Source organism: Microcaecilia unicolor, chromosome 13 (assembly GCF_901765095.1).
Source record: "Microcaecilia unicolor chromosome 13, aMicUni1.1, whole genome shotgun sequence".
NCBI lineage: Eukaryota > Metazoa > Chordata > Amphibia > Gymnophiona > Siphonopidae > Microcaecilia > Microcaecilia unicolor.
This window is the reverse complement of record NC_044043.1, coordinates 38,076,396-38,090,768: the sequence shown is the minus strand read 5'-3', so window position 1 is coordinate 38,090,768 and position 14,373 is coordinate 38,076,396. Positions and strand designations below refer to the sequence as shown.

Sequence of the window (14,373 nt, the reverse complement as noted above, 5' to 3'; positions counted from 1 at the left end):
ACCATGGGTCCATCGAGCCCAGCATCTTGTCCACGACAGCGGCCAATCCAGGCCAAGGGCACCTGGCAAGCTTCCCAAACGTACAAACATTCTATACATGTTATTCCTGGAATTGTGGATTTTTCCCAAGTCTATTTAGTAGCAGTTTATGGACTTGTCCTTTAGGAAACCGTCCAACCCCTTTTTAAACTCTGCTAAGCTAACCGCCTTCACCACATTTTCTGGCAATGAATTCCAGAGTTTAATTACACGTTGGGTGAAGAAAAAGTTTCTCCGATTTGTTTTAAATTTACTACACTGTAGTTTAATCGCATGCCCCCTAGACCTAGTATTTTTGGAAAGCGTGAACAGACGCTTCACATCCACCTGTTCCACTCCACTCATTATTTTATATACCGAGTGGAGTGGAACAGGTGGATGTGAAGCGTCTGTTCACGCTTTCCAAAAATACTAGGACTAGGGGGCATGCGATTAAACTACAGTGTAGTAAATTTAAAACAAATCGGAGAAAATTTGGACATCCTTTTTGAAAATGCCGCTTCATACATCTCATTAGAACAGACTGTCTCACCATGTGAATTTACCTTATTATTCCTTGATAAAAAAGGGAACATAAAGTGGACATAAGCAAGTAACAGACCTGTGTCGAAATCTCATGTCCAGCAGGACTGGCTGAGTATAGGCACGTCAGGGTCAACGTAACTAGTCCTGGGGCTAGAGGGACTCTTACCAGCCAAAGAAGCAACAATTACTACTACTACTACTACTATTTAGCATTTCTATAGCGCTACAAGACATACGCAGCGCTGCACAAACATAGAAGAAAGACAGTCCCTGCTCAAAGAGCTTACAATCTAATAGAATGAACCTCCGAGGAGACTTTTCTCCAGCCTTCCCAGGTGGTGAGGGCACATCTGTTAAGGGATTCTGAACTTTTAATTACAATATTGTGCATTGTATTGAATGCTAGGTTTGTTGATAGCTTCTGCGTTGTAACTCTGAGTATGTAAATTGCATTAAGTGTTAAGGAAGGTGTGAATATAAATCAAAATAAATAACAATAAAGATTTTTTTTTATTTAAAAGCAAGCCAAAGAGGCCACTTATCTATATTTTGCCCTCCTGTACTAGAGACGTGATATATATGTGTGCACCCTAGAAGTGAAGAAAGAGACCTTAATATATATCAAAGTATAAATAATGCCCACGAGGCAAACTTTCTTAGTGCAAATGAAATTCTAGAACAAATGGTTGGGATGTAAGACTTCTCAGGAGTAACATTAGAAAATATTCCTTCGTAGAAACGGTGGAGGATGCAAGGAGCAACTTTCTAGGACATTTATCATATTTCTGCTGACAGTTACCGTATTTCTACTATATTGCTTTAGAGTGCTGTTAAAAGTTGTTTCTGATAAAGTATCGTGTTAGTCCTGTTACTAGAATTCAATTTGCTAAATCCAAGTTTACCTCATTGATTGCATTTATGTTCAAACTTAGTCATTTTAGCATTGGTATGCCGTTAACTAAATTGAAAGTTTTATTGAAGCTGTACCTGCTGTACAACATCTTGGGGTGTATTTCTTCATAAACTAGAGGTGGTTAATTAATCTCAATAAATAAATACAATAAATTAAAAGAAAGTGTAGATAGAACAGTAAGGGGTCCTTTTTTACCAAGCTGTGGGAGATAGGATCCTGCGCTAGCAGTGGGGGGGGGGAGGGGGGCATTTTTCCTGCGTGCTGGGGACCTTTTTACCGTAGTGGGTAAAAAGACCCCAGGCATACATGGCCTTGCCGTAAGAGAACTCTTACCGCATGGCCATGTGACGGGGAGCCCTTATTGCCACCCATTGAGGTGGCGATAAGGGCTCCTGCGCTAACCCGGTGGTAACCGGGTAGCGTGTGGCGATGCCCAATTACTGCCGGGTTACCACTGCACTCGGGGTGGGAATACTGCTGGTGGCCATGTTGGGCCAGCGGTAGTCCTGGAAGAGCGAGCGCTAAGCCCACGTTGGGCTTACCGTCGCTCTGTGAAAGTGCCCCTAATAGAATCCAAGAAAGTTAATATCCCAGCTAGTCAAAAAGTGGCAGAGAAAGCCAGGGATCAACATTACAAAAAAAAGTGAATTGGATATGCTGTTTGGGCCATTTATGCTCCTTATCTGCTGCTATATTCGGAGTTGAAAATGTCACAAATTAACAGCTCTTTGTTTCTCTCCCCTAGGGGTATTGCTGGATATCCAACGATATTTTGAAGTTAAAGACAGTGGAGCTGGTTTGCTACAAACAGGTAAGATCCTCTATGCTTTCAATTATTTCATTTGAGTCTTACGTTCCTCTTTGTATTGTGGGCTTCTCACCTTATAAAGGGTACAGAGAAGGATGACAAAAATGGTAAAAGGGGTTAGAATGGCTCCCTATGAAAAAATACTAAACAGGTTAGCAGTGGCGTTCCTACGGGGGCTGACACCCGGGGCGGATCGCCCATGCACCCCGCCCCCCCCGGGTGCAACGCCCCCCGGAACAGCGCGACGAACCCCCCCCCCCCCCCCCCCGGGTGCATGCCGCTGGGGGGGGCGGTGCCATGTGCCTGCCGGCTCTTCGTCTTCATGCTCCCTCTGCCCTGGAACAGGAAGTAACCTGTTCCGGGGCAAAGGGAGCATGAAAACGAAGAGCCAACAGGCGCGCGGCACCCCCCCCAGCGGCGTGCACCCGGGGCAGACCGCCCCCACCGCCCCCCCCTCCTTGGTACGCCACTGCAGGTTAGGGCTATTCAACTTGGAGAAGAGACAACTGAAAGGAGATATGATAGAGGTCTACAAAATCATGAGGGGCCCTTTTACTAAAGGGTTGCCACGCGGCCACCGGCATCAGTTCCACCTCGAGCACACACCATTTCCGTCGCTACATAAATGTTTCTGTAATTATTAGCGTTGCGCTAACCCTGCGGTCATTGGGCAGCGTTGTGCACTGCCCAGTTACTGCCAGGTTACCGTGGGAGCCCGTGGGTGGCGGTAAGTTCTTCCCCCCTCATGGCCATGTGATAAATGCAATTTTGCTGCTTGGCCATGTTTAATTTTTGGCCTTTTTTACCCACTGAGGTAAAAAGGGCCCTGGCATGTGACAAAAATGGCCGCCACCGTTACCACAGGGCCCTATTTTTACCACAGCGGTGGAATGGATAAGCAGGGACCAGTTATTTAGTACACTTTCAAATAGCAGCAAGGCTAGTGAACAGCCCATAAAGCTAACATGAAACAGATCTAAATCAAACTGGAGATAGTATTTTTATTTCAGTGCACAATAATCTGTTGCCAGAGAAGATGTCAAGAAAAATAGTATAGCTGGGTTTTGAAAAGGTTTGAACAACTTTCTGGAGATTAGATCTACTAATAATCATTAATCAGGAAGGTGAGGGGGGATTGTTATATTTCTGGGGCTGAGCAACAGGGAATGGATCTCCACATTAGGATTTCTGGATGCTTCCTAGTGACCCAGCAGTGCACTCCTCCTGTTCTTCAGTTTCCTCGCCCCGTCTGCACATCTTTGACTCTTAAATCATGAGTTGCCCTGCTAATTGCTTCAGACTGTACGTTGGTGGTTATGTTTCCTTTTGTATTAAGAGCACTTGCATTTAAACATCTTAATAACATGTTGGAGAGACTTGGCCTAGGGGCTCACTGTCAGTCTGAGTCTGAAGGATGTTTTGTCATAAAATAGAAATGACTGTTGAAATAGTTTTGGTTCAAGTCCCCTTGACAAGCAGTGGCAAAATAACTGCACATACCACATTTAATTGATTCCAGCATTGTGATCTCTTTGACAACCCTCTTCTGATGATGGAATGCAGAAAATGAAATTTGGGGATCTGCCTGCAACTGACTTAAACCAATTTACTTGACTAGTTAAAAGTCTTTTAGGGGTCCTTGTACTAAGCTGTGGTTAAAAAGTGGCCTGTGGTAATGTGGGCGCGTGTTTGGGGCATTTTTACTGTGGCTAGGAAAAAAGGTTTTTTTCAATGGGGGCAGTAAATGGCCGTGCACTAGAATTAAAGGTAGCACATGGCTGTTTACTCCCTGAACCCTTACCGCCATCCATTGACTTAGCAGTAAGGGCTCATGTGCGACACATGCGGTACTCATGCAGCACGCACCAATGTGGCCATGCTGCCGATTACCATTGGGAAGGCCCCCCCCCCACTCCCCGTGGTATAAAATAGAAAAATATTTTCTACCACGGAAACAGTGGCGATCCTAGGTCGGCTGCCACCCGGGGCGGATCGCCACTGCACACCCCCCCCCCAGATGCAGCAGTGTCCGTCCCCCCAGGGTGCAGCACGACCCTCCCCCCCCCCCCCCGGCGCAATCACACCCCTCTCCCCGGCGCATCAAGCGCCCCCCGGGTGCATTCTTGGCTGCTGGAGGGTGCAGAGAGCAGCTGCGTGCCTGTCGGCTCCCTGCTCCCTCCGCCCCGGAACAGGAAGTAACCTGTTCTGGGGCAGAGGGAGCAGGGAACCCGCGGAGCCGACAGGCGCGCGGCTGCTCTCTGCACCCTCCAGCAGCGTATATCTGGGGCGGACCACCCCCACCGACCCGCCCTTGCTACGTCACTGCACAGAAAACAGCATGTGCCAACTTCAACATTACCGCCAAGTGGGCACGCAACCCGGTCGGTAGTGTCAATTTGGTGTGTGATAAACCTACTGCCACTTTGTAAAAGGGCCCTTTAATGATGCAATTCCAGTACTAAGGGCCCTTTTCAGCAATGACGTTCCTGCCTTAGTGCTCCTTTTACTAAGCGGCGGTAAGCCTAGTGCGGTTTACCGCAAGCTATACAGGAAGTACCACTGGGCTACTGTAGCAGCCTGGTGGTACTTCCCACCCCTAGTGCGTGATTTACAGTGCTACAAGCACTTATTTATTTTTGTAGCGCCGGAGTTTAGCCGGTGGTAATCGGGCAGTGCCGCATTAACGCGTGAGCCCTTGCCGCCACCTGAATGGTTGGTAGTAAGGTCTCTCCCCAAAATGTCCGCGTGGCAAGTGCTTTATTTGCCGCCCGGCCATTTCCTGTAGGAAAGCGAGACTTCCCTTTTACCAGCTGCGGTAAAAGGGGTCCTCGGCGCACGTATAAAACACGTGCCAATGCCAGCGCTGGCCCCCTTTTTGCCGTTGCTTGATAAAAGGGGCCCTTAGATTCTTCATTCAGATCAGGTTTAGTTCTCTTCTCTTCTAGGGATGTTGAAGCCAAAACACAGCACACCATTTTTGCTGTTGTCGATGATAAGTACATAAGTATTGCCATACTGGGAAAGACCAAAGGTCCATCAAGCCCAGCATCCTATTTCCAACAGTGAACACTCCAGGTCCCAAATACCTGCCAAGATCCCAAAAAAGTACAAAACATTCTATACTGCTTATCCCAGAAATAGTGGATTTTCCCCAAGTCCATTTAATAATGGTCTATGGACTTTTCCTTTAGGAAGCCGTCCAAACCTTTTTTAAACTCCGCTAAGCTAACCGCCTTTACCACATTCTCTGGCAACGAATTCCAGAGTTTAATTACACGTTGAGTGAAGAAAAATTTTCTCCGATTCGTATTAAATTTACTACATTGTAGCTTCATCGCATGCCCCCTAGTCCTAGTATTTTTGGAAAGCATGAACAGATGCTTCACATCTACCCGTTCAACTCCACTCATTATTTTATAGACCTCTATCATATCTCCCCTCAGCCGCCTTTTCTCAAATATACAGCAACTCAAATATACAGCAAAGACTAAGCTACAGTAACCACTAATGCATGCTTCCATCAGCTTAAAGGGCTTACCACAAGGCATGCTCAGGCTGATCCAACATGCGCACAAGAAGCTGCGCTTACTGCAAAATTGTTGTGTGCATGTGTCCAGCAGACTCCCCCCTCTGATTTACATGCAAGTTCTGCATGCACAAAATTTGCATAAACTTGGTTTTCTGCATGTCATCGTATTATGCTCACGGTAGAAGCTGACATCTGTGCTGCATGGTCTACCCATGGCTTTATGCTCCTCTTCTTGTATATGTAAGTGAATCAGTGTTAGTCAGCCTGTCTATAGTAAATTGGAGATTATTAATAGGGTGTCCGTGCTGGCTTTTCTTCCTCCTCCTCCTCCTCTTCCTCTTCCTTCTGCATGCACAAAATAACTGTCTATGGTAAAGATTTTTTTCAGCCTGATATCTCCCAAATATCAGGTTTTACAGCTGTCATTTAGGATTTTGACTCCATTGGTTCTGGAAGATCTATCTAGATTTTGGGTGGGTCTGTCTCAGTGCTGTTGCTTTTATCTGCTGAAGTCATCAAATCTGTTCCTACCAAAATTTGTTCTCATTCATTCATTTGGGTGAATAAAGCCCGCTGGGGAGTAGCTTGCTGTTTCCGCATTTGAAATACCCAATGATCTGTGGAAGACAGATGTTTAGTCACTGCACACACACACACGCACACGCACATACACACATGGAGGAAGGGAGGGAAAAAGATGCTCGAGAATGCTTTTATTCTGTTTTTTACTGCCAGTTTGGGAATTTGAACTTGAGCTGAAGTTTAGAAAAGCTCCCTAATTCTTTCTAACTGCACATCTGGTAATATTACCTGGCCTGCAATGCCTCAGCAAAGATGTAAGAAAGCAAGCCAGAAGTATCTGTGTAATGCGAAAAGGAGAGACTGAGTAATAGAGTTTAATTGTCGCTTGATCAGTTTGCATTTGCAAGTCTCCAGCATATGACTGTGTTAACTCTCTCAAGTTTGACTGCTTCTGTCCTTATTCTGGGCGATTTGTCTTTATTGAGTGGAATGTATTTGCGGGTTTCACTTTGTTTTGCAAGCTGCCCTGGATTTTCTTTGCTTTGAGCTCCTTTCCATAAGGCTTCTGAGCAGTGGCATAGCTAGGGGGGGGGGGGGGTGCCAGGGGAGCAGCTGCTCTCCCAAACGGAGTTCTGCCAGTACCAGCGCCTATTTGTTTCTCAATGTGTTGCATTGAAAATGTGTGCCAGCGCCAGCAAAAGTCCGCTCTCACGCTGCTTTCGCTCCCCCTGCGTAGTCAACCTGACTCCGCTTCTGCTTCTGAGTCACGTAGACTGTGGAATACCTAGAAATGGACAGCCTGTGATCTGGAGCTGTTTCTTCCACAAACGTAACAGGTAGGGGGAGTATGGGCCTGGGTCTGCCTGTCTGAAGTGCACTGCAGTACCCACTAAAACTGCTCCTGGGATCTTCATGCGCTGTCACTAACCTGAGGCTGGCATAGAGGCTGGCACGAAATATTTTTAAAGATGTTTTTTGAGGGTGGAAGGGGGTTAGTGACCACTGGGGGAGTAACGGGAGGTCATACCCGATTCTCTCCGGTGGTCATCTGGTCATTTCGGGCACCTTTTTGTGCCTTATTTGTAAAAAACACACGTCCGGGTGAAAATGTCCCAAGTGTTCATCAGGGACGTCCTTGCTTTTTTCGACTATGGGTCAAAGACGTCCAAGTGTTAGGCATGCCCAAGTCCCGCCTTCGCTACGCCTCTGACACGCCCCCTTGAAATTTGGCTGTCCTTGCGATGGACTGCAGTTGGAGACGTCTAAAATTGGGTTTCGATTATACCGATTTGGACGTTTCTGTGAGAAGGAAGTCCATCTTCCGATTTGTGTCGAAAGATGGATGTCCTTCTCTTTCGAAAATGAGCCCGATAGTCATGTGGGATACCTAGAAATGGATAGCCTGTGATATATTTTCTTTAAAGCTGTGAGACACATACCTGATTTGCTCACTGGACAGTTAGAGCCAAGTTCTATAAATGGCAGCTTAAAAATCGGCACTGAAAAACCAGACAGTGTGAGTCTAAACGATGCCTAAAGTTATGCGTAGTTTATAGAATATGCTCAAGCACCGTTCTTGCGACTAAAATTTAGTGCACCCATTTAGGCCGCCTAAAACCAGGCCTAAATACCTGTGCCTAAGTTAGGCGCAGATCTGATGTATTCCATAACAGTGTGCGTAGTTTTGTGAAACGCCCATGGCCACGCCCCCTTTTCGACTGCAGTCATGAGAATTTATAGAGATTACACCTAGAAAGTTGTGTGCGTAAATTCTAATTAAAGCCAATTAGTTCTGCTAATTGGTTGTTTAGTACCAATTATCGGCGCTGATCGGCTTGTTAATCAATTAAGTTGTGCAGGCAATTTGGCTGTGTGGCCAAATTAGCATGCACATCTAATTTGGGGATTAGTGTTAGCTGAGAGACTTTTACTTGTGAACATTTTTGAAACCCCACTAAATTTTAGGGGTTTGTTTTGAAAAGCATATCGTGTCGCTCTTTTCATTTTCAGTGCATGCCGGGTTTTTTTTAACCACATGCTGTTACTGGTATTTGAACAGTGTATGCTAAAATGTCATGAAAGACAAAAATGGTAATTTTTGTTAGTCTTTTGTGTCATAGTGGATGGGAAATGACACAAAACTAAGTAACAGATCCCATTAATGTGTTCATGGGTTTTTTTTTTTAAATCACAACACATCCATATACAGATTTGAGACCATTCTTCCTGTTGCTCTTGCTGTGATTTATGGGTTAGCTAAATTAGCTTAGCGGGGTTTAAAAAAGATTTGGATGGCTTCCTAAAGGAAAAGTGCATAGATCGTTATTAAAATGGACTTGGGGGAAATCCACTGCTTATTTCTAGGATAGGCAGCATGAAATGATCTGGGATCTTGCCAGGTACTTGTGACCTGGATTGGCCACTGTTGGAAACAGGATGCTGGACTTGATGGACCTTTGGTCTGTCCCTGTATGGCAATACTTATGTACTTAGTGCCACATAAAAAGCTATGAAATTTGGTTCCAGAATATGTATTTTATTACAGACATGCATTTTATTGCGTAGAGTTGTGTATAGTATATATACTGTATGAACATGGCATTGAAGCCTCTGAGGAACTTCTGCAGAGTGGGATTAAATTTCATTACTACAGTCATCTATTGATGCTCATTTACCTGCTTTATTTCAAGTCTCTCAGAAGAGCACTTAAAAGTCAAGGGCAGGCACGGAGCAAGCTTGCTCGGAGTACGGAGTCACTGTATATTCAGGCTTTGATACCGTGCTGCATTCTTTCTTTCCACAACGGTGGAAGTTTCTCATTTTAGCAGACTCTTATGTCTATATTTTAGTCGTTCATTCCCCAGCCAGGGCCAAATGAACGCAGCGAACCATCCAAACAAGCATCCTGAGGGAGCATTTAGGAATGAATTTGTAATAGCGAGAGAGGAAGCCATGCCATCCTGAAGCTAGGAGTCAGTGGCGAGGGGTGAAGGGAAGGGAGTACCCTGAAAGGCCTCTGGAAAGGAAATTGCCTCTGTCATTCCTGGCCTGCAAGCAAGCAAGAGTGCAGGAACCCACCCAGAAATCTCACTGACTCAACATCTTTCCAAGGTGTTTCGTTTTTATAATGTTTGACATGGCAGCTAGATCCCCATTTTCCACTCTTTTTTGTTTTCTCTCAGTCTGCACCTTATTGCCAACTACTGGAAATTTTAATCCAGTTGGTACCGCTGTCAGCAGGTTGAAGAGTGAAATATCGTTCCAGCTTCCTGTGGAGAGTTTAACTGACAGATACTTGTCAAAATGAGAGTACTATGAAGACGCTCATAGACAGCAATTCCAGAAAGGTTGCCTAGAATTAGGTGCATAACCGGGCATGTATGCACGTATGTAGTTAGCCATAGAGCTGTTGTAAAGGCTAAATGCCAGAGATATATACATGACTCAATAGCGTAGTTACGGGGGGGGCCACTGGTTTGGCTGGTAGGGGTCCTCAACTCCCGCCAACTGAAGCGTTTGTCCAGCGCTGGTCTCCGGCTCTCCACCACATTGCCTGCCCTGCTCTTCCCCTTAGGTCGTGTGCGTGCTCGTTTTAGTGAAACTGAGCATGTGCGACACTTCCTGGAGAACCAGCTTAGAAAGCGTAACCTGTGACTGCTCAATTTCCCCAACTCACGTTTAATTGCTGAAGAAGAAGTAAATGTCATTGTATAATTTGTACTTAAGCTGTTAGTCAGAGGCTGGGGATGAGGTTTGATCGGGACGCTGTCTAACCTAATGCTTTATTTATTTCCTTATGCTTAATTTCTATTTTTCTTGGATCTGTATTTCCTTTCTTTTGGTTGATTGTAAGAATTTATTACTCTGTTACTGTTGTGGATATGAGTTTTCTTGGCTTTCTTTTATGTGAAAATTGAATAAAGATAAAACATTTTTAAAAAGTGTTTTAAGATTAGATTTATATTTTTGCCAAAGAAGTCTGGTGTCGTAAGGTAAAGGAGTAGGGCATTCTGTAAAGTGGGAAGGTGGTAGAACTAGAGGACATGAATTGAAGTTGAAGGGGGGCAGACTCAGGAGTAATGTCAAGAAGTAATTTTTCACGGAAAGGGTAGTGGATACGTGGATTGCCCTCCCGCAAGAGGTGGTGGAGATGAAATCGGTAATGGAATTCAAACGTGTGGGATAAACACAAAGGAATCCTGTTTAGAAGGAATGGATCCACGGAATCTTAGTGGAGATTGAGTGGCGACGCCGGTAATTGGGAAGCAAAACCAGTGCTAGGCAGACTGATCGCGACTGTTTCTGTGAGTCTTGACGTCAGGACTCACAAAGCAGATTAGCAAACGTGCCGGAGACCGGCGCTGAAGAGGACTTCGGGGTGACGGGGGTTGGGGACCCCTTGTCAGCAAAGGTACCTGGCGGCGGCGGAGGTGCGGGAATGTCAAAAATGGTGGGGGAGGAGTGGCAGCGCAGGGGGGGGGGGGGGTGAAAATGGCAGGGGGGTCAGCGGCGCTGGGGAGGACTAAAATGTGCCCCCTCACCTCGGGCTCTGGACCCGCCTCCGGTCGAGGTCTGGCTACACCCCTGAGCCTGCATTGGGCTTACCAACATTATGTAAAAGGGCCCTTGAGTTAGGACAGCTTGTAAACTACCTGCTTGGAATTTAGGAAACGAAGATGAAGATAATACCTCAAACTACGTCTATGATTTGAATCTGAAACTAGAATTAAATCGCACATATATGCAGGGGCTTGACCACATAGAATGAAAAATATTAAGGTACATCACTTAAAAATAGCCCTAACTTCAATTGAAAGCCAGTGTAACTTAACATACTGCGTTGTGACGCTATCATATTTGGAAGTTGAACATAATAACTGGGCCGCAGTGTTCTGTCGTGTTTGGATGGTTTCCTTACAATCCACATGTATATGTTACAGTCATCTAACTGAGATAAGATTAAAGATGGTCCATTTACTAAGGTGTGCCGAAAAATGGCCTGCGCTGTTGTAGGCGTGTGTATTGGAAGTTGCGTAGGTCCATTTTATTATTATTTATTGCATTTGTACCCCACATTATCCCACTTTTTTGCAGGCTCAATGTGGCTTACAGAGTAAGGTTATGATAAAGTCAGTCCATGATTTAAATACAGTTGATCAGAAGCTGAGGTAAGAGAGGTGATAGATGGGCTGATGTTGGGTAGGTTGTATGAGAAATGTTTTAGGTGTGTTTGGGTGATTTGGGGGATGAATTGTATCATTGAGGGTGGTTATTGTAAGCTTTGTTAAAGAGGTGTGTTTTCAGAGCTTTGCGGAAGCGTGCCTGCAAAAAAAGGCCTTCTTTTTTAGCCAAAAATGGATGTGCAGCAAAATAAAAATTGGTGCGCGTCCATTTTGGGCCTGAGACCTTACCGCCACCTGTTGACTTAGTGGTAAGGTCTCATGCGTTAACCGGGCAGTATTTGTCAGCACGCGTACACTGCTGATAACCACCCGGTTAGCGCCATGCGGTAGAAAATTTAAAAAAATACTTTCTGCTGCGTGTATCGGACGCACGTAAAAAATAGAATTGACACGCGTTGGATGCACGTAGGCGCCTATGTGCCTTTGTAAAAGGGCCCTTGAACCACCTTGTTATATCCTGGACAATTAGATCAGCCCTGTTAGGAGCTATATTTACAGTACAGTGACATTTGCTCATTTTGTTGTAGATACGCTGTTAGTATGATGTAAATTGTCTATGCCCAGCTACATCTGCTTTACACTGCCCTGGGAGAAACTTTTCACAAAGGCAGTTAATAAACAAATTTAATGCGTGGGTTAGACAGGTTGTTTTTTTTTAAATGACTCTCAAAGTCTCATAGATTTATACATGTACACACAAAATAGTAGGAATGCTAACTAATGACTGATAGGGAAATAATCACAGTTAGGGGAATAGATTTTCCTCAGCTACCATTATATTTCAATATGCTAGAAGGGTATTTTTGTTTTAGGTTTGGGTTATAACAAAAACAAAAGCTCAATTTCAGTCATTGCTGACTTCATTCTATTAACAGCTCTGCACCATGGAAACCACCTGAGGTCTTTCAAAGTAGAAACAAACATTTGAACCACATTAGCTGTAACTTTTACATTGTCATTAAAAGATAATAACTACAAACCACCTGGAGATTATTAGCCTACTGTGAGATATTCCCAGACAGTGAGTCTCTTAACCCTCTCCTGGAGCTAGTTGGGTTTCCAGGATTGCCACAATGAATATGCATGAGACAGTTTTGCATACAGTGGGATTCCAGTATAGACAGATCTCTCTCATGTTATATACAGTGGTGGAAATAAGTATTTGATCCCTTGCTGATTTTGTAAGTTTGCCCACTGACAAAGACATGAGCAGCCCATAATTGAAGGGTAGGTTATTGGTAACAGTGAGAGATAGCACATCACAAATTAAATCCGGAAAATCACATTGTGGAAAGTATATGAATTTATTTGCATTCTGCAGAGGGAAATAAGTATTTGATCCCCCACCAACCAGTAAGAGATCTGGCCCCTACAGACCAGGTAGATGCTCCAAATCAACTCGTTACCTGCATGACAGACAGCTGTCGGCAATGGTCACCTGTATGAAAGACACCTGTCCACAGACTCAGTGAATCAGTCAGACTCTAACCTCTACAAAATGGCCAAGAGCAAGGAGCTGTCTAAGGATGTCAGGGACAAGATCATACACCTGCACAAGGCTGGAATGGGCTACAAAACCATCAGTAAGACGCTGGGCGAGAAGGAGACAACTGTTGGTGCCATAGTAAGAAAATGGAAGAAGTACAAAATGACTGTCAATCGACAAAGATCTGGGGCTCCACGCAAAATCTCACCTCGTGGGGTATCCTTGATCATGAGGAAGGTTAGAAATCAGCCTACAACTACAAGGGGGGAACTTGTCAATGATCTCAAGGCAGCTGGGACCACTGTCACCACGAAAACCATTGGTAACACATTACGACATAACGAATTGCAATCCTGCAGTGCCCGCAAGGTCCCCCTGCTCCGGAAGGCACATGTGACGGCCCGTCTGAAGTTTGCCAGTGAACACCTGGATGATGCCGAGAGTGATTGGGAGAAGGTGCTGTGGTCAGATGAGACAAAAATTGAGCTCTTTGGCATGAACTCAACTCGCCGTGTTTGGAGGAAGAGAAATGCTGCCTATGACCCAAAGAACACCATCCCCACTGTCAAGCATGGAGGTGGAAATGTTATGTTTTGGGGGTGTTTCTCTGCTAAGGGCACAGGACTACTTCACCGCATCAATGGGAGAATGGATGGGGCCATGTACCGTACAATTCTGAGTGACAACCTCCTTCCCTCCGCCAGGGCCTTAAAAATGGGTCGTGGCTGGGTCTTCCAGCACGACAATGACCCAAAACATACAGCCAAGGCAACAAAGGAGTGGCTCAGGAAGAAGCACATTAGGGTCATGGAGTGGCCTAGCCAGTCACCAGACCTTAATCCCATTGAAAACTTATGGAGGGAGCTGAAGCTGCGAGTTGCCAAGCGACAGCCCAGAACTCTTAATGATTTAGAGATGATCTGCAAAGAGGAGTGGACCAAAATTCCTCCTGACATGTGTGCAAACCTCATCATCAACTACAGAAGACGTCTGACCGCTGTGCTTGCCAACAAGGGTTTTGCCACCAAGTATTAGGTCTTGTTTGCCAGAGGGATTAAATACTTATTTCCCTCTGCAGAATGCAAATAAATTCATATACTTTCCACAATGTGATTTTCCGGATTTAATTTGTGATGTGCTATCTCTCACTGTTACTAATAACCTACCCTTCAATTATGGGCTGCTCATGTCTTTGTCAGTGGGCAAACTTACAAAATCAGCAAGGGATCAAATACTTATTTCCACCACTGTATGTTATGGCTATCCTGACTGGCTAGGTAGGCCTCCAGGAGAGAGTTGGGAAATACTGTTCAGATGTTCCAGTCAGCAACTAAAAGGGGAATAACAAATCACACTTCTCCTGTTAGT

General features: G+C 45.0%; 1 protein-coding gene across 2 annotated transcripts in view; it reads left to right on the top strand.

The window, feature by feature from the left end:
* The window catches only part of SPNS2 (sphingolipid transporter 2), a 219,385-nt gene that overhangs the window by 80,772 nt on the left and 124,240 nt on the right, over positions 1-14,373 (top strand). For both annotated transcript variants that reach the window (XR_003939903.1, XM_030185886.1), the window contains exon 2: positions 2,223-2,288. Coding sequence is in view for 1 of the 2 variants with exons in the window: in XM_030185886.1 (XP_030041746.1) it covers positions 2,223-2,288 (66 nt within the window). In the remaining variant the exon portion in view is untranslated. The remainder of the gene's footprint in view (positions 1-2,222; positions 2,289-14,373) is intronic.